Source organism: Rhinatrema bivittatum, chromosome 1 (genome assembly GCF_901001135.1).
Source record: "Rhinatrema bivittatum chromosome 1, aRhiBiv1.1, whole genome shotgun sequence".
Lineage (NCBI taxonomy): Eukaryota > Metazoa > Chordata > Amphibia > Gymnophiona > Rhinatrematidae > Rhinatrema > Rhinatrema bivittatum.
In genome coordinates, this window is record NC_042615.1 from 727633953 (window position 1) to 727654540 (window position 20588).

At 45.0% G+C, this 20588-nt stretch overlaps 1 protein-coding gene across 3 annotated transcripts in view; it reads right to left on the reverse strand.

Moving 5' to 3' along the window:
- The window catches only part of NDUFS4 (NADH:ubiquinone oxidoreductase subunit S4), a 303067-nt gene that overhangs the window by 41953 nt on the left and 240526 nt on the right, over nt 1-20588 (reverse strand). For all 3 annotated transcript variants that reach the window (XM_029577511.1, XM_029577519.1, XM_029577502.1), the window contains exon 3: nt 15315-15487. In XM_029577511.1, the coding sequence (XP_029433371.1) occupies nt 15315-15487 (173 nt within the window). The remainder of the gene's footprint in view (nt 1-15314; nt 15488-20588) is intronic.

Below are 20588 nucleotides of genomic sequence, written 5' to 3' on the forward strand. Positions count from 1 at the left end.
ACTAGCTGCAGCTTCATCCAGCAGGCTTTGGTCTATAACTACTGGATACTGACAGTTCCTTTGGATATTCTGCTATCAATCTCATCTGTATATGGAGAACCTTTGCCTGGACATGTTATGAGAGCCACTGTACTCACCATTCACACAGGGATTCTGCATGGCAAGCAAATCAGACTTTATGCGTTACCCAAAGTAATCAATGCAGTCATCTTAGGCTTACCATGATTCATGCTACTTCAGGCCCACATCGAGTGGGCTACATTATAGATTGCCAAATGGAGCTCTAGCGATGCCTTCCCAAAGTTTCACCTGTGATTTCCTTGGCTCGGACCGTTACATCAGAGCTTTCGGGTCTACCCTCACAATATACCAAGTTTGCAGATGTATTCCGCAAACTGCAGTTTTGTTGTGGCAATATTGAAAATGTAAAATAAAGGTAATAAAAAAACCCCATCAGGCAGAGATCCTGTTGCCCAATTGCTCTTATGATTGCCACTGAAATGGTCCCCAGCAAGGTTCTGCCCAGAGGCAGGGTATACCTGCTCTCTGCCCCAGAAAAATAGGCTATGACCAACTACATTAAAGATAATTTGGACAGAGGCTTCATTCACCCCTCCTCATCACTTGCTGGTTCTGGATTCTTTTTTTGTAGGGAAGAAGGATGAGTCAGTACATCCTTGTATTGACTACCATGGTCTTATCTCCATTACCAAGAATAACTGCTATCCTCTTCCCTTGCTCTCCGAGCTCTTTGATTGCTTTTGGGGGACGCAGCTATTTACCAAGCTGAACCTTTGGGGGGGGGGTTAAGGGGGAAAGGGGAATACAACCTGGACAGGATCCGAGAAGGCGATGAATGGAAGACCGCCTTCAACACCTATGACAGACAATGAATACCTAGTGATGCCCTTTAGGTTGTGTAATGCCCCACAGTCTTCCAATTTATAGTCAAGATCTTCTGGGACCTTCTCTATTCCCATGTGGTAGTTTACCTGTATACCATCCTAGTCTTCTCTAAGTCTTTGCCAGAGCATTGATATTGTGTGAAACTGATCCTCCAAAGACTCTGTAAGCATCACCTCTACGCCAAGTTACATAAATGTACTTTTGAAAGGAAAAGCTTCCCTTCTTGGGATACATTATTTCCCACCAAGGTCTACAGATAGACTCAGACAAATTAAAGACCATACTGGAGTGGCCCCGGCCTGTGGAACTAAAGGAGCTGCAGTGCTTCCTGGGGTTTTCAAATTACTACAGGCAATTTATTCATGATTATTCCTCCTTGGTGGCTCTGCTCCCAGCTCTAAAAAACTGGACCACGGATGCTATCCAAGCTTTGAGCATCTCAAAGAGGTGTTCACCCTTGATCCATGTCTATACCACCCAGGCCCATCTAAGCCATTCATTCTGGAGGTAGATGTGTCTACTCTCGGGGTAGGTGCTGTCCTCCTGCAGCATAACTATAATGGTACTCTCATGAATTGCTCCTATTTTTCAAAAAACTTCTCTCCGGCAGAGAAGAACTATACCATTGGTTATTGTGAGCTGCTAGCAGTGAGATCTGTTGCAAGAACCTAAGCCCCCAGTAATTATCTATATGGATCAGAAAAACCTTGAACACTTAGCACAGGCACAGAGGCTGAAACCCCAGCAAGCCCGCTGGTTGCTTTTTGTTTTTTTAAATATGTTTGATTTAGAGTTGCAGTACTGTCCTGTAGAGAAGAACCAACAGTGCTCTCAGTGCTCTCAGGAGTCTCCACGGCATGTCATTGACCCTGCAAAGATTTTAATCATTGCCACATTCACAGTCCCTCCCGGGAAGACTGTGGTTCCCCAGCATCTACATCAAAAGGTTCTTCAATGAGCTCATGACTCCCACCTAATGGGTCATCCAGATATCACCCGAACCTTGGAATTAATCTTCCAGCATTACTGGTGGCCCCAGATGAAGACTGACGTAAAGTGTTATGTGGAGCCCTGTCTCATATATGCCATGAAAATAAGTGTGCGAGCTCGACAGCCCCCAAGAAACCCTGACCCACTTGGCCACTGACTTCATCACTGTCCTTCCCCTCTCTGGCGGCCACACCACCATATGGGTGGGTAGTGCATAGATTTTCTAAGATGATGCATTTGACGCCCCTTCCGGGTCTCCTGCCAGAGCGAGAACTGGCTAAACTCTTTGCCAGCATATCTTCTGTCTGCATGAACTCCCTCTTCACATTCTCTCAGACCAGGGAGTACAGTTCACTGCCTGCCTCTGGAAAGGCTTGTGCAGGAAGTTTGGAATTATGTTGATTTTCACTTCAGCTTACCACCTCCAGAGAAATGGACAAACCGAGCGAGTAAATTAGAGTCTTAAGGCCTTTCGATGAGTCTATAAGAACCAATGGCAGGATAACTGGGCCTCCCTTCTCTCATGGGCCAAATTTTAATTATCATCATGTAAACAGTTCCACTGGCTCATTGCTATTTTATATAGTGTTCGGACATCATCCCCATATAACAAGCTCTGTTCTGATTTCAGTCACTTGCCCAGCAGCTAACCTGATGGGGCATGAACTCCAGGAACTTTGGCAGAAGATACACAACCTCCTAAAGCAAGCAGCAGAGCAATTTTAAAAACAAGCAGACAAGCAATGTAGTCCAGTCCCTCAACTTTGCCCAGGAAACCTAGTTTGGCTCAGAACTAAAATCCTGCAGTTCAAAATACCCTCAATGAAATTTGCTCCTCGATTCGTGGGACCTTTCCCTATTGAACAACAACTCAGTCCAATGGCCTACAAACTCAAATTAACTCCATTTTTGCATATCAATGTCGTCTTCCATCTATTTCTGATAAAACCTGCAATTCTCTCTTGGCCAGGCTAACACTCTATGTCACCAAAGTCTCTACCAAAGAGGATACCCAATTCGAAGTCTAGGAGATCTTAGATTCCCAAGAACTATGAATTGGAATATTTTTTGAGGCCAGCCTCCAGCCTCTAACCCCCCAGCTAGTAAGCAAATTCCACTAGAGATTCCCCAGGAAACCCAAGCCCAGAAGACTGGGGTGGAGTTTTTGGAGGGGGGTACTGTTACATTCGATGGCTCAAAGGAGGGCTCCGTGAGCCACCTCACTCACTCCTGAAGTGGCTGGACTTGTCATTTGGTCAGCACACAGCCTCCTGCTCTGAATGCCACTAGCCGCTGCTCTAACTGCTGTCCCTTAGGCGCACGTGCAGGCATTATGTAGGCCCCATGGCAGGAAATGCTGAGTGATGCCCTACAATGCTGTCACGCTGACTGGCCTACTTAATCAAGGGCCTCAAGGTACTACTCATCTCAGCAACTGGTCTCCTGCCTTAGCAGTGCATGTTGCCTATGAGTTCCTGGTTCCTGTGTCCTGCGTTTCTTTTTCTTTTTTCTTTATCAGATTTTTAATTATTACACACAAGTATCCACCTGGTTGAAATATCCAGTACAGAAGAAACATTTTTAAACAATTTATATCGTCAAAAGAAAATAATTCTGATTACACTATACTAGTAAAATAAAAGAAATAGAGGCGAGCCTATTTGAAAAAGAGTGTATCTGATCTCTATTAGAAACAAAAGAGGAAACAGTGGCTGCCTGTTAGGCTTCTACACACATTCCATTACTAAATACCAAGACAAACATTGGAATATTCTAAGTGTGAGAGTCTAGAAATGCTCTCAATTGGGATGGTTCAAAATATACATAATTATGATTCTATCTTATGCAGCAACGCAGCTGAAACTGCGCTCCCTTTTGCAATACTTCTGTTCTCATTGAGTGAACTAATTTTTTCCTAATTTGCGTAGATTTTATTAATTCCTAAAGAAATGTCTAAAAACATTGTTCTTATCCATCAGAAAAGCAGAAGAGACGAGCAGCGGTCTTCTTCTTGACCCCGTTAATTCTTGTGAGGTCTCAAGTAGTGTTGTTAAATCCAGCTGATTCACAGGCTCATCTAAATTTTCCAGATTAATTTCACCATAAGGAAGGTAATATGCTTTGGATACAACTGGTTTCATTTCATCTGGCATCTTTAATATTTGTAAAATATATTGTCTAAACAATTCCAAAGGGGAAATATTATTTATTACCGGAAAGTTCATAAATCTCAAATTGTGAGCTATTAAATTGTTTTCAATATTTTCAAGCCTCTTATTAGTACTTAGCTCTCCTTGCACTATAACAGTTTGAACCTTTTCAACCTCTTTCATGCGCACCTCCAATGCTTCTATTTTTTTGATTCTGTTGTTTTACTTCATCTGCGTTTAAAGTTACTTGATTTTTAATTTCTTGTACAACCTTTGTTAAACCAGAAATAGATCTTTCTAAAGATTGTAGTGCTGTTCAGATTGTTGGCAAAGTTATTCCTGTAGGAGTTATCAATGTAATTTCCAATTCAGGCATTACTCACCTCTCACCTTCTCCTTCCAATGTTAGGCCGTCTCCAGTTTCTAGGCCTGGGGTTCCTAGCGTCTCAGCGAGAGACTGCCTCTCTCCGCCATCACTCCTCTGAGGCCCGACTATCCAAGCAGGCCGGCTCATTCATGCTATGGATGAGATGGCAGGGAGTGGGAGCCCGCGGCCTCTATGGGAGGAACCCGAGGAGGGGTAGGAGCGGTACAGCAGGATCAAACAACGCTGGGATTTGCCAACTTGGAGCAAGGAGCTAAGTGTCCTGCTTTTTGCTTCTTCATCCATATCTGCCTTGTTTCATCTAGCCTTCCTTGTCCAGACTTCCCTTGTGTTGTCTGTCTTGTCCAGTGTCTTCCATGTATTCTCGTCCATTCTTGGCCTAACTTTCAGATCTGACCTCTTGCTGGGACCTGACCACGATTGTCTGCCACATGCTCTGACCTTGGCCTATCTCTGACTCTTGTTAGTCTGCTACTTGCCCTGACCCCTGCATGCCATTGGATTCTTGGTCTAACCAGAGCCCTACAGTCCTGCCCGCCAGCCACTACAACCCAAGAGATCATCCTGCAAAGGAGGCAGCTGGGATAGGTGAAGCTCCAGCCTGTCCTGCTGCAGCAAAAGAGCTCACACCCATGCAACACTTCACACAAAGAAGCAGGGGATAGAGCAGCAGTATCTGGGAGTGGAGACAGAGGTGCCATGCAGAGAGGGAGCCACAGCAAAAATGGGTCTTACTAGGAGTTCAGGAGTCCCTCTGCGAGAAAGAATTGCAGTAGGAGTGAGTACAGCTTCCCCCACATGTGAATTAGCTGTGTGCTAGTTCCCTATTCCCAGAGGACTTACAATCTAAGAGCCTGATTCATCAAGGCATTTTCCTCCATAGACAGAGAATGGGAGAAATGCCTTCATGAATCAGGCCCTAAATTTGTACCTGAGGCAATGGAGGGTAAAATGATTTGCCCAAGGTCACAAGGAGCAGCAATGGGATATTAAACCCTGGTTTCTCTGGTTTTAGCTTGCTGCTTAACCATTAGGCCAGATGTTCTCAAACCTGTCCTGGGTGACCCCCAGTCACGTTTTCAGGATATCCACAATGAACCTCTGCGCTAGGCTACTCCTCAACCATATATATGGGTGTGCGCAAACTTGTTACAGTATTTTAAAAACTGTATGGATACAATACGCCCAGGTTATAAAATACGAGTACATATGCCCGCAAACATACTCGCAAACGTAAAAACTGTGCAAGTTCAGACTAATCAGGCTAAATAACAGTATTTATCGGGGATAAGTTCCAATATATCCAGCTAAATAACAGCAAAGCTGCTACTTAGCCAAATAAGTTTGAAAAGCATTAGTGGTCTGTCTAAGAAGCGCTTTTCAGACTTACCTAGCTAAATAATATAGTCATATGTGTCTGAAAAATGGAGAAATTACTTACCTGATAATTTCGTTTTCCTTAGTGTAGATAGATGGACTCAGGACCAGTGGGTCTATGCTCCCCTGCCAGCAGATGGAGACGGAGCAAGCTGACGCGACAGTAAATAAAACCCTGCAGTGACCCCAGCTTGCCAGTATTCTCCATCTCCAGCAGATGGTGGATTGCTTTGAGTTTTTTGAAAGGAGAAATTTGAAGTTCTAAATTCAGGAAAAGAAAGCCCTGCTCTCCTGCGGTGATTTCCTTGGTTCCTCAGAGGTGTGCCTGGTTCCAGTAGCTGGGTTTCCAGGCGTGGACTTAGCTGCTAGTTCAGCTGAAAGATAGCGGGTGCAGGAGGCCAAGTGTGGCGGAGACAGCAAATGCCCTCTCTCCCACCGCAGTTGGAGACCATCTCTGTACTCAGCCTGTAAGCGCTGAGCTCAGGTAAGGTTTAAAAAAAGGAAAAAAAAAAAAAAGGAGAAAGTTTTACATGAATCAGAGATAGAGGGGTTTCAGGACTTCTTCCAGTCTCCGTTCTTGGCGCGCCGTGCTGATGTTTGTTCCTGCTGCCTTTGGGAATGGGCAACTGGACAGCCTGGTGGGTTGAGTGGCCCCCGGGGGCTAGGCACGCGCTTAACCTTTTTTCTTAAGCGCTGCTTGTAAGGCTGCAGTGGCCATTTTCACGGCTCTTGTGCGTGTTCTACTGTGCAGTGTGTTGACTTTGCGCAAGCGTTGTATGTGTGCCTTGCCGTACTTTCTTGTAGGCACTTATTTTTTGGGCGGATTTTATTTTTGAGCACAAGCCGTTCCGACACACGTTTACTGCAGCAAGGGCGCAGGTAAGCAAGAAGCCTAAGCATCTTCCTATTTGTGTTGCCTGTAATGTTAGGGCTTCTCAGCCTGACCTGGCTTCTAACTGTGTCAGTGCTGCTCAGACGCTCAGGGAGAGTTGTCTTCCTCGGATTTTGCTAAGCTTGGCTCTTCCCATTCTTATTTTTATTTTTTTTTATTTTATTTTTAAGCTCTTCCCATTCTGATAGTGGGTTGGTCACGGTCTTGACTGGGAGGACACCAGATCTTGGTTCTCCCTTGACTGGTTCCTCTGCTGGCAAGGACAGTTCCAGTTTCTTCTGGGCTTAGTCTGTACCTGTCTGTTTTTTCTTGGGTGGAATTTTTTCAAGGCTTACAAGCCTTTCATGTGCAATCCTCCGCTTTCCCCAAATCTGTCTGCTCAGAATCTCAGCTGGTGGGCTCCTCCCTCTTCCAGTCCTATGCTTAAACGCTGGGGCTTGCTTCGGCTCCCTGCAGGTGTTTCCGACAGGAATCCGGATGGCCCTGTTGATGAGGCTGATCCTGATTTCCTGGAAGATGAGAAAATTCCTCCAGGGTTGGAACCATACTGAACCATGTTGCAGTTCTTTCACAGAGATGAACTACCAGCCCTGATTTCCCAGACCTTGAAACAGCTGAATGTTGCTGGTTCAGATGCTGTGTCAGAGCCAAGGAAGAATCCTGTTTTGGTTTCTTTACGTAAAGCCTCTTGTTTTTTTCCCAGTGATGGATGCCATCCAGGAATTGATGGATCTGAAGTGGGATGCCCAAAGGCAAATTTTAAAGGGGGTTGGACATTAGAAAGCCTTGTACCCCCCTGGATCTGGTTGTGAGAGAGCACTTGCATTTTCCTAAAATGGGTGCTCTGGTATGTGCCGTGTCTAAGTGGACGACTATCCCCATAGAGGGAGAAGCAGCCTTAAAATATGTACATGATAGAAGAAGTGAGGCTATTCTTAAGCAAGCCTTTGAGGTAGTGGCGATGAATTTACAGATTGCTTCCTGTTGCACCCTAATGTTGAGATCTTCTCTGCTTCTCTCTCAGGGGGCTGATGAGTCTAGAGGGAATTCCAGAGTGGTTATGGTGCCTGCTGCGGCCTTTTTAGCAGACATAGGCTGTGATTTGGTCCAGACATTGGCCAGAGGAGTAGCTTCGGTGATAGCGGCCAGGCATCAGCTCTGGTTGCGAAATTGGTCAGCTGTCACAGACTCCAAAGCCAGTCTTACCAAGATGCCCTTTAAAGGCTCGCTCTTGCTTGGGAGCGAGTTGGAGAAACTAGACAGTAAGTGGGGAGAGTCTCTGGTGCCTTGGTTGCTAGAGGATAAGAAACAGTTACAGTGCCCCTTTGATATGAGGGGTTGTTTCCGAGGTTCCAGGCTTTTTTGTACCTACAGAGGGACAACCTTTTAGCGGACTCGGCTTTTCAGTAGGTCTCAGTCCTTTCATCCCCAAAAGCCAAAGAGAGGAACGAGTTTGGGTGGTGACCTTCCCAAGCTTCCCAATGAACGTTTTCTGACCCACCTTCCAGAACAGGAAATGGGGGATGTCTCTCTCTCTTTTATCGGAAGTGGGTCGAGATCAAGTTGGACCAGTGAGTCCTGAAGGTGATATGCGAAGGGCATGCACTGGAATTTCGCAGTATTCCTGGGGATGTGTTCATGGTGTCCCCTTGCCACTCTCCGCAGAAGAAACAGGCAGTGGAGTTCACGTCTCAAAGGATCCTCAGACTGAAGGTGGTTCCGGTGCCCACGTCTCAAGAAAGTATGGGGCGATATTCCATTTGTTTTTTTGCACCCAAGAAAAGAGGGCTCCTTTCTTCTCATCTTAGATCTCAAGAGGGTCAACCATCACTTGAAGGTGATGCATTTTCGAATGGAAACCTTACACTTGGTAATGACTACGGTGCAGTTGGGGGGATTTCTGACCTCCTTGGATCTATCAGTGGTTTCATATTCCCATCCAATTGGAACACCAATGGCTTTCTTCACTTTGAGGTTTTGGGGTGCCGTTATCAGTTTCGGGTGCTGCCTTTTGGTCTAGTCACCAATCCCAGAACATTTTCCAAGATTATGGTGGTGATAGCGGTGGCCTTGTGAAAAGTAGGAATCCTGGTGCACCCGTATTTGGACTGGTTGATTCGAGTCAAGTCTCAGGAAGAGAGCCACCTGGTCACACTCAAGGTGATCTCCTTATTGCAGGAGCTCAGTTGGGTGGTAAACTTGCCCAAGAGTAATCTTCAACCATCCCAGTTGTCGGAGTATCTGGAGGTCCAGTTTGACAAGGGACAAGGATAGAGTTTTCCTACTGGAAGTTCGAACCCAGAGATTGATGTTTCAAGTGCATCAGTTGATGAACACCATACGCCCAATGGTGTGGTCCTACCTGTAGGTACTCGGGTTGATGGCAGCTACCCTGAAGTGGTGCCGTGGGCTAGGGCACATGTGTGTCCTCTTCAGTGCTCTCTGCTATCTCGTTGGAACCCGCAGTCTCAGGATTATGTGGTTCGATTCCACTTTCCGATGGAAATCTGCTCCCGCCTCCAGTGGTGGTTACAGGAGGATCATCTTAGAAAGGGAGTTCCCTTGTCCTCCCTGGCCTGGTTGGTACTCAATACAGATGTGATTCTCCACGGTTGGGGGGGCTCACTGTCTGGAGTTAATGTCCCAGGGGTGCTGGAATGCCGAAGAGACCCGCTGGAACATCAGCCGCTTGGAGGCCTGGATAATACGGCTGGCATGCTTGCAGTTCAGCCACAGGCTGCGGAATCAAGCATAAGAACATAAGATATGCCATATTGGGTCAGACCAAGGGTCCATCAAGTCCAGCATTCTATTTCCAACAGTGGCCAATCCAAGTCACAAGTATCTGGCAAGTACCCAAACATTAAATAGATCACAAGCTACTATTGTTTATTATTTACCTTCATAGCAGTTTTTGGATTTATCCTCTAGGAATATTTCCTTTTTTAAACCCAGTTACACTAACTGCTGTAACCACATCCTCTGGCAATGAATTCCAGAGCTTAACTATGAGCTGACTGAAAAAGAGGAGGAGGAGCCAAGAGCCAGCAAGTGTTGCAGGAATTAGACCAGTTTATGGAATGGGTGAAAGTCATCTGCAGATGATCTCGGCCTCTCACACTGCAGGAAAAGACAACATAAGAGCGGATTTTCTCAGCAGGGAGAGTCTGGACCCAGGAGCGTGGGTGTTGTCAGCCAAAGCTGATTGTCTATCGCTGGGGCCTTCTGTTCCTAGACCTGTTGGAGACTTCTTAAAATGCGAACGTTCCTCGCTTCTACAGTCGCAGGAGAGATACGTGATCCCTGGGAATAGATGCTTTCGTACTGATCTGGCTGGAAGACTGATTGCTTTATGCCTTTCCTCCGTGGCCCTTGCTGGGCAGGATAAATTGCAAGATCGAAGGCTACAGGGGGCTAGTACTTCTGGTGGCACTGGACTGGCCCAGGCGTCCGTGGTATGTGGATTTGCAATGACTCCTGGTGGAGGTCCCTTTCGTCTTCCACTGCACATGGATCTGCTTCAGCAGGGACCAGTTTTTCACGAGGATCCGACTCAATTCTGTCTTACGGTTTGGCCCTTGAGAGGGATCACCTGTTAAAGCATGGTTATTCCTCTGCGGTGATTGCCACTTTACTCCGTGCTCGTAAATTCTCCACTTCCTTGGCTTATGTGCTGGTTTGGAGAATTTTTGAGGTCTGGTGTGAGGAGCGAGGTGTTCTTCCTCATTCAGTTAAGTTTCCTCTCATTCTGGATCTTTTGCAGGATGGATTGAATAAAGGCTTGGCCCTTAATTCCTTGAAGGAGCAGGCTCCGGCTCTTGCCTGTTTCAGAGACCTGGTGAATGGTGTTTCCTTCTCATCTCATCCTGATGTGGCCGCTCAACCCACCAGGCTGTCCAGTTGCCCATTCCCAAATGGAGCAGGAACAAACATCAGCATGGCGCGTCAAGAATGGAGACTGGAAGAAGTCCTGAAACCCCTCTGTCTCTGATTCATGCAAAATTTTCTTTTTTTTTTTTTTTAAACCCTACCTGAGCTCAGCACTTATAGGCTGAGTACAGAGACTGTCTCTAACTGCGGGGGGAGAGGGCATTTGCTGTCACCGCCGCAATCAGCCTCCTGCACCCGCTGTCTTTCAGCTGAACTAGCAGCTAAGTCCATGCCTGGAAATCCAGCTAACGGACCCAGGCACACCTCTGAGGAACCAAGGACATCACCTCAGATATCATCGCAGGAGAGCGGGGCTTTCTTTTCCTGAATTTAGAACTTAAAATTTCTCCTTTCAAAAAACTCAAAGCAATCCCTATAGGGAGAAACACGTCCATCATCTGCTGGAGACTGAGAATACTAGCAGGCTGGGGAGAATAAACCCACTGGTACCGAGTCCATTTGTCTACATGCTAGGAAAGCACTACCTAGGTGGATAAGTCATATAATTTGGTAAGTAAAAAACAAACAAAACAAAAAAAACACTACTTAGCCAGTTAATAGGGTCATTCATCAAAATGCGTTATGAGGTTAACGCACACTATAACACATTCGATAATATTACTGCATGGCGCAAATGCAAATTTTTGGAAGGGGTGGGATCAGGGAGGAGTTTGGGCGGGATTTATGAAAATAAGAGGCAATATTGCACTGTGCGATAGCATAATGCATGCTATCATACGGTTTTAACTCCGGAAATAACTAAACATTTTTTCCTGGTGTGAAGCTGTGCAATATGCCCGAAATACAATTCGCGATAAATTCTTTGAATTGCATTTTGGCCATTTCTGGGCTTGGGAAGGAGGTGGATGGAGAAAGGGAGAGGGAGGGAGAGCATAAGAACATGCCATGCCATACTAGGTTACGTTTTATTCAACATTCCCTTTCTAATAATTCCTAATATTCTGTTTGATTTTTTGACTGCCGCACACTGAACCAATGATTTCAATGTATTATCCAGTATTATCCATTATGACGCCTAGATCTCTTTCCTGCGTGGTAGCTCCTAATATGGAACCTAACATCATGTAACTATAGCATGGTTTATTTTTCCTTATGTGCATCACCTTGCACTTATCCACATTAAATTTCATCTGGCATATAGATGCCCAATTTTCCAGTCTCACAAGGTCCTCCTGCAATTTATCACAATCCGCTTGTGATTTAACTACTCTGAATAATTTTGTATCATCTGCAAATTTGATTACCTCACTTGTGGTACTCCTTTTCCAGATCATTTATTAATATATTGAAAAGCATGGGTCTCAATACAGATCCCTGAGGCACTCCACTGCCCACCCCCTCCACTGAAAAAATTGTCTATTTAATCCTACTCTGTTTCCTTTTAACGAGTTTGTAATCCAGGAAAGGACCATCACCACCTATCCCATGACTTTTTACTTTTCCTAGAAGTCTCTCATGAGGAACTTTGTCAAATGCCTTCTGAAAATCAAAATACACTACATCTACCGGTTCACCTTTATCTATATGTTTATTAACCCCTTCAAAAAAGTGAAGCAGATTTGTGAGGCAAGACTTGCTGACTTTGTTCCATTAAACCATGTCTTTCTATATGTTCTGTGATTTTGATCTTTAGAACATTTTCCACTATTTTTCCTGGCACTGATGTCAGGCTAACCGGTCTGTAGTTTCCCGGATCGCCCCTGGAGCCCTTTTTAAATATTGGGGTTACATTATCCACCCTCCAGTCTTCAGGTACAATGGATGATTTTAATGATAGGTTAAAAATGTTTACTAATAGATCTGAAATTTCATTTTTGAGTTCCTTCAGAACACTGGGGTGTACACTATCTGGCCAGGTGATTTAATACTCTTCAGTTTGTTAACTAGTCTTACCACATCTTCTAGGTTCACCGTGATTTGGTTCAGTCCATCTGAATCATTACCCATGAAAACCTTCTCCAGAATGGGTATCTTCCCCAACATCCTCTTCAGTAAACACCGAAGCAAAGAAATCGTTTAATTTTTCTGCGATGGCCTTATCTTCTCTAAGTGCCCCTTTAACCCTTCGATCATCTAACGGTCCAGCTGACTCCCTCGCAGGCTTCCTGCTTCGGATATATTTAAAAAAGTATTTTATTGTGAGTTTTTGCCTCTACGGCCAACTTCTTTTCAAATTCTCTCTTAGCCTGTCTTACCAATATCTTATATTTAACTTGCTAACGCTTATGCTTTATCCTATTTTCTTTTGTTAGATCCTTCTTCCAATTTTTGAATGATGATCTTTTGGCTAAAATAGCCTCTTTCACCTCACCTTTTAACGATGCTGGTAATTGTTTTGCCTTCCTTCCACTTTTCTTAATGTGTTGAATACATATGGTCTGGCTAAATGAACAGAAAGATTTAGGACTGCCATTTGTGCAGTCCTAAATCTACCTGCTCATCTAGCCAGATAGGTGCAGCTAAATATCTATATAAACATAACTAGGTACATTTAATTGATTATATTTACACAGTAGGTACCATTTGTGCAATCTCCCTCCCTCCCATTTCCTATAAACACTTAAATGATCTTTCCAGCTAGGTCTTCTCAGCAAGGCTAGATGCCATTGAAAGTGCTGTCCACCTTGCATCTATTGTTCCCCTGACAGCAGCATTGGTAGAATACACTACCAGTGCTGCTGTCCAAGCAATGCTGGACACCTAGTCAAAGAACATAAGCATATGCTTAGGGATCATTTAAGTGAGTTTAGAAGAGGGGGGATGATATTGGGATGGGGTCTTTTGGTGCCTCTCTATGGACTTAGGGAAGGATGGAGGGATCTGACAGTAGCACACACTTGTTTGACTTCAGGCAAGTGGCATGCCAGGGAGACTAGTGGCTTCCTTCAGCACATGCTTTTTTTTATTCACAAGTCGGAGGGGATTTCAGAGAGGCTGGTGGCTTCCTTTGGCACATGATTCTTTCTTCACAGGAGGAATAGAAGTTGCAAGAGGGAGGCTGTCACACTCTCTCTCTCTTCAGAGCATCACTTTTATATGTGATAAGAGTGGGGGAGATTCTGAGTGGCCTGATTTAGGGATCTCTGGCAGTGCCTACAATTGGACACTCAAATTAGGTGCCAAGTGCTAGAAATCCGCAGTAGACACCTAACTTTCTGCCCCAACTTGACCCCGCCCCTTCCACACCCACTTTTTAGGTGCCTAAATTTAGGCACTCAAATGAAGAGAATTTTGAAAGCGCTGATTTATGATCCTAAATCAAAAAGTTAGGCACCTAAACTCTTTGAAAATTGGCCTGTTTTCAAGTTCTTTAGGTTACAGGCCTGCCGTTCATTATGTTTATTTTTTGTTTCTTGTATAACTGTGCAGTCTGCAATTTTTGTCTAATATATCTCCCATCATTTGAATAGTGCTTTGTGAGGGTTGGATGATTTCTTAGAAGCCATTGGTCTTGCTGAGTATGTAAATTTGTGCAAATTCTATTTGATAACAGTCAACTCAGAGATTTGTTACAGAGTTCAAAGAAGGATACTTGTCAAACACAATTGATTTAAGTCCTTTGGAGTTTTTGCCTTTCACTGGATCACCACAGAAAATTATCTGAACATACTTACAGGCTGATTTTTATTTTATTCCACCTTTTGTCATTGCATTTATAAATATATTGAAAAGCATGGGTCTCAATACAGATCCCTGAGGCACTCCACTGCCCACCCCCCTCCACTGAAAAAATTGTCAGTGGAGGGGGGTGGGCATTGCACCATTGCAAAGCAGATCTCAAAAGATTTAAGAAAAGTTTAAAAACATGGCTTTTTAAACAAGCATTTTATAAAGAGACTGGAGAATAGAAAATATACAGGAATAGGCAGAAGAGCACCAACACACAGCACTATTCTAAGAATGTGCAGTAAAATAGTCTATGAACTCTATATCACAACAAACATAATTGTAACACTATGAATATGAATTTTACCCGTGAACAGTACCTTATTGGTACACCTGGTCATGACCTCTTCACTAAACAATTGATTGTCTTTAATGATATATTGTAACTGAACCTTTGGCGGCACCTGTAGAATGTACTATAGTACACATTTACCTACATTAATTTATGTGCCTACATGTAAACCATTACAATGGTATATAACTTAGCGACGGTATAGAAAAGATTTTAAATAAATAAATAAATTCAGGTACTATAAGTATTTCCCTAACCCAAAAGGGCCTCATTTGCTAAGCATTTTTTCCAGAGACACAGAATGGCAGAAAAGCCTTAGAAAATCAGCTCTAAGTTTGTACCTACACAACGGAGGATGAAGTGACTTGCCCAAGGTCACAAGGAGTGTAAAGTGGGATTTGAACCCTTGTGCCCTGATTCACAGCCTGCTGCTCTAACCAGTAAGCTACTCCTCTAGTTTTATAGCCGGTGTAGAAAACATGTATCTTTAAACAATGGGAAGCACAAGAACTGTCCAGTTAAAATAAAGGACAGTACCAAAAGTCATTTTTTTTTAAAACCCACAAGATAAGATAGTTGATAACATAGAAATCCATAATTAATTTTCCTCCCAAATTAAATTACCTTTCTGTATGACTCATTACAAAAAGGACTCACATTGCTCATGATCAACATTTTGTAGCCTTATCATTCATTTAAACTTACGTAGATGCCCAGCCCATCAAAGGGTTTTCCCAGCGATCCCTGGTATCAAACTCCATCTTCCATTTCTTTGTGTTATTTACACCAGACTGCATGGCATTCCGTGTGGGAACAAAAATGTGAACTTTTCTTGTTTTGATATGCTCCTCTGGCACACCAGTTATAGAAGTGATATCCTAGAAAAACAAATACAAGATAAAGAGTCAATGTTCATAAATCATATTGGAAAGGTTACAATAACTTCATGTCAATTCTCTTCTTTTATATAATTCTACTTCAACGGCAGGGGGAAATGGGGAAAACAGGATTTACATTCAGACTACATCCAACAAGGCATTGATCTGAGCAGTCGGGGTAAATAAGCATCAGGGTAACTTGCTTGATGCGGCAGTTACTACCCTTAACCATTAAGTCTTATGCTCACCTTTGATGTAACTCCAACATTATTCTCTGATTCAAAGACAGGGGAGGGCAGGAAATTTGAATCAAACAGTTACCAACAAGGGGCCTGAACTTGGTGGTTGATGAAACAGATAAGTATGGGAAAATAAGTGTGGAAGCTTGCTGGGCAGACTGGATGGGCCGATTGATCTTTTTTGCCATCATTTCTATGTTTCTAAATCAATTAGAATTGCATGGCTGGGAGGGGGAAGTGACGTCACCCTACTGAATGGCTGCCTAGGGCAAACGCTCCTGACCCCGCCACTACAATCTGCTGTATATTGCACGCATCGAGTCACCTCAGCCAGCTAAAATCAATCTAAGAAGCAGCCTAGTTAGTCCTGATGTCGGTGAGAAAAAAAATCCAGATTTAAAACAATTTTCGTTTGAAAACGCTGCGTTGAAGCCTGCTGATGCCATGCTGACCGACGAAACGGTACGGGAAGATGGCGGCCGGGAAGAAACAGTACTGGCGAGTGGCGCAATTAAGATTACTTCTAACCCGACGAACAATTTACCGCTTTCAAGAGGTGACTTCCAGGCCTGGTTTGGAGAAATTAAAGTGGCAATGGGAGTCATGAAAGAAGAAATTAAATTGCTGGTAGCGGACCTCCGCCGGGACCATGAGGAACTGGAAGGCCGGGTGGGCGCAGCTGAGCTGAGGGTTAGCGAGGTTGAGGACTCTCACTCAGCTGCAGCAGGAAATGAAACAACTAACTGTCGATAATCTAGCTATGCGAGACTGGATAGATGATCTAGAAAATAGATCCTGGAGAGGAAACCTGAGGTTTCGAGGTGTACCGGAGGAACCAGCGTACACTGACTGTAATGTGGTCATTAAGGATATTTGCAATCTCTTGCTTTACAACGGAGTCCCACCGGATGGTAATAATGGGCCTGATCTGGATAGGGCGCACCGGGCCTTAGCGAAGCTACGCGGTAATTTACCTCGGGACATCATAGTATGCTTTCATTCATACCAGGTAAAGGAGAAAGTGCTGGGAAGCGCGCGGAAGCGTAAAGAAATCGAGTGGCAAGGCTATAATATTGAAGTTTTCCAGGACTTATCATATCAGACTATACAGCGCAGAAGAGAATTTAAGGAAATTGTGAGTACCCTCCGTCAAGGGGATATTCGATACCGGTGGCTATTTCCATTCGGATTGGCATTCACTATAAAGGGGGAGAACGCCAGAGTTGCAGAAGCCCGTCAAATTCTAACAGCTGCGGGCTTAGAGACCCCAAAGGAATTGATCTCTGGAACCGCCAATCATTCTGATCAGACGGGCGCACCAAAGCGATGGCAGCGGGTCCAGTTTGGCGGGAAACGACTGAGAAGGCAATTCGGGGGATCTGAGTCTTCCAAAGATACGAACGGCTGATGGACTCATATATGGAAGGCTGGGCTGCGAATGGGACCATTTATAAGGTGACTTGAGGACAGATGAAGTTTGATGCATCGAGTATCTGATATTTCAGTTATTAATTACTGATTACTTCATAGCAAGCTAAGTACCTGGAAGAAAAGTAAACAATTATTAGTCAGGTAGACTTAAGGAAAGGCACTGCTTATCCCTGGAAGTGGATAACAAGAAATGGATCATCTCCTTGGCATCTGCCGGGTACTTCCTAGAGCAGAGGTTCTCAACAAGTGTGTCGGGACACAGTAGTGTGTCGAGAAGACCCGGGAGGTGTGTCGCAGAGCCAGCAGAAGACTAATCTTTCCTCATCAGTCTGGGCAGAAGTTGGCTGACTTCTCTTTTATTGGGTATGACAGGAAACTGCCCTTGCTTCCTTCTGTTCCTGGCAAGTGGGAGGTTATTCCTTCCTCCTTCACCCAGATCAAAGCACGATATCACCAACTCCTGTTCATATGGGGCCAGCAGGATACTAACTATCTTCCTCTGCCTGGCCTGGCAGTGAGGTTGCTGATGCTCTCTTCACCCCATGGGGCCTGGATGTGAAAGCAGGAGCATAAGGGAGAAAGGTGAGTGCTCTGTAGATCCGCTGCTACTGCCTCATCTTCCTCTCCTCAATGCTTCTTGCCCTATCTGCCGCTGATAAAGAGGGAGGGAGACTCTGGATTGGACAAGTCTTTTCTGCTGGCTGGAAGCCAGGAAGAGGGGAAAATGTACTGGGCAGGAAGGCATGGGAAGGTAGGAGTTCAAGAATTCAATAACATTTTATACCCTTTTATACACCATTAACCACACTATTCTGCTTGACAAATTATCTGAAATCGGCCTATCAAACACTATACTACAATGGTTTTCTTCATCCCTCCCCAATCATTTTTTCAGGTCAAAATTAAGAACTCCATCTCTGACAAAATAAATCTTAAAACTGGAGTCCCGCAAGGCTCCTTTCTGTCCGCTACTTTATTTAACACATACATCCTCCCTCTCTGTCACTTACTTGCAAGTCTTGGTCTCCCTCATTATATTTACACATACAATATACAGATCTTAATCCCAATTCAGAATTCAATTGAATCCACCTTTAAAACAACAGCCATGTATCTATCAATCATCAAACAACTGTTAACGCACATGAAACTAATCTCAATGTCAACAAAACTGAAGTTATAATTCGACAGAAGACCACTGTCCTCCAACATGCAGACAGAAAAAGGGTAGCGGGAAAAATTGTAACACTCAAATTTATTTTAATTTTATTATAATTCTTGTTTCATATTCATTTATTTTTCATTTGTATACTTGCATTTAATTTTCTGTAAACCGCCAAGACTGTTCACCAGATTGACGGTATATAAATAAAATAATAATAATAATTAGAAGACAAGTCAACCAAAATAGATCTCGTAACCCATATTCGTGATTTAGGTGTAATCATCGACAGTGAATTTAACTTGAAAAAACACATTTCTACCAAACTGAGAGAAGGATACAATAAACTTAACTCTCAAGATGCTTAAAACTGCTTTAAACTCAGTCCGATTTTAGAACGGTATTAGAACAATTGATGGGGCCGTTGCAATAAAAAGCGCAGAAAGTGGGCGCTGAAAAGTCAGCGCCCACAAGGGGGGCGCCATGTTATACCCAAATTAGGTGGGGGGGTCGCACTAGCAAGGAGGCGCTAGGGTCGCTTGCGCGACCTTATTGCCTCCTTGCTAACATGATCCTGCTGCGGCTGCCAGTTACGAAAACAGAGTTTATTGGCGTCCGTTTTCATTACTGACAGACTGGTTATGAAAAACGATGTATAGTTTACCAGCGTCGGTCTTCATAATTTGCCGGTCTACCGAGGTATTTTTAAGTAAAAAAAATTAAAAAGAAGTACAGAAAAGCAGTTTTTTCTGCTTTTCTGTACTTCTTTTACATGCGCTCAGCTATTAACGCCTGCTCCAGGCAGGTATTAATAGCTGAGAGCAAAATGTGCATCTGAGACGTACACTTTTTTTTTTGAATGCGGAGTGAATGAGTAATAGCCTTATTCACATGCATTTGCATGTGATGAGTGCTATTGCATTCACTCTGCGTTGGACGCGAGTTAAATAAGCGCTAATCCACCCCCTAATGCAATAGGGGGATTAGCGCCTATTTAACCCGCATCCGAGTGCGGGTTATACAGTGCGCTCGACTGAGCGCACTGTACTGCATCGGCCCCGATATTTGCAAGCACAGACTACTGTAATTCTTTTCTACTTGGCCTCCCACTGTCATCAATTCACCCGTTACCAATCTTACAGAATGCAGCAGCTAGGATCCTAACAGGTATGAAGAAGAAAGGGCTGATGGGCTCATTGCGGGGGATGCCACCCCCCCCCCCCCCGTTAAAATGGCGCCTGTCCTGGACAGAGGGGGGAGGGGAGGGGTTGGGGAGAGCCCGTGATGATGTCACGTCGCTACGGCTGACACTGGCCTCGCGTTCATCATGAGACGAGGCCAGCCATAACTTCGCCGCAGACGCCCGGCACATCCTCTTTGCTCGGCCGGCGCCCGCGTTGCAGGACCTGGAGGAAGGAGCTTACAAGCTGCGTGTTGCAGTGGATTGAGGCGTCATGAGGACGCGAGCGGGTGGACCTGGGACAGAATATACCCACAGGCACCAGATCCTTCACCTGACCCGCCTCCCACCTAGCATGGACCCATGAGACTGCAAGGGACATAAGGTAGGCCTCAATCGATGCCGTCGGGGAAGAAACTTCCCCCCTCCATCCTTAAAATCAGCTGAAGCAGGGAGGACGGGGCTAACAGCCTGTGTATCAAGCCACATATCTGGAGGAAGAAAAGGAGCGAACAAGGGAGGAGGGCAGAGGTGTGGAGGCAAAGGAGGCCGTTCACAGCGAGCACAAAAGAGGGGGGTCCCGACCATGGCTATGGGAGGTGGGACGGACGGAGGGAGGCAGGCCTGGCAGACCGCAGACGAGGAGGCGGAGGTCTCAACCAGCGGAAAGCACTAACGACAGGCAGCGAAGCAGGAAAGGGAACTGGCCACGCCACAGACCGGTAACTTTGCAGCAGCCCAGGGCGAGCAAAGTAGAGGAGGCATAACTGAGCAGACCAGCGAGCAAGGGCAAGCCACGATGCAGGTGAGGGACGGGTCCTACAGCCCAGCTCAATGGCCATTTTGGCCAATGTGGCCACCGATGGGACCAGGACCGCAAGAGCAAGTCATGACAGCGACAACATGCAGAGGACAAGACACGAACCCCAACAGAAGCGCACCATGGCCCGCAACTGCGCTGCAATGGCCGCCCATATTCCCTCATGGAAATATGGGCGGCCAGATGGGTAACCCATGGTGGCAGCCAGCAACAACCTGGCAGGGCGGTATTGGGACTTATACAGCAGGGTGGCGAACACGGCTACGGCA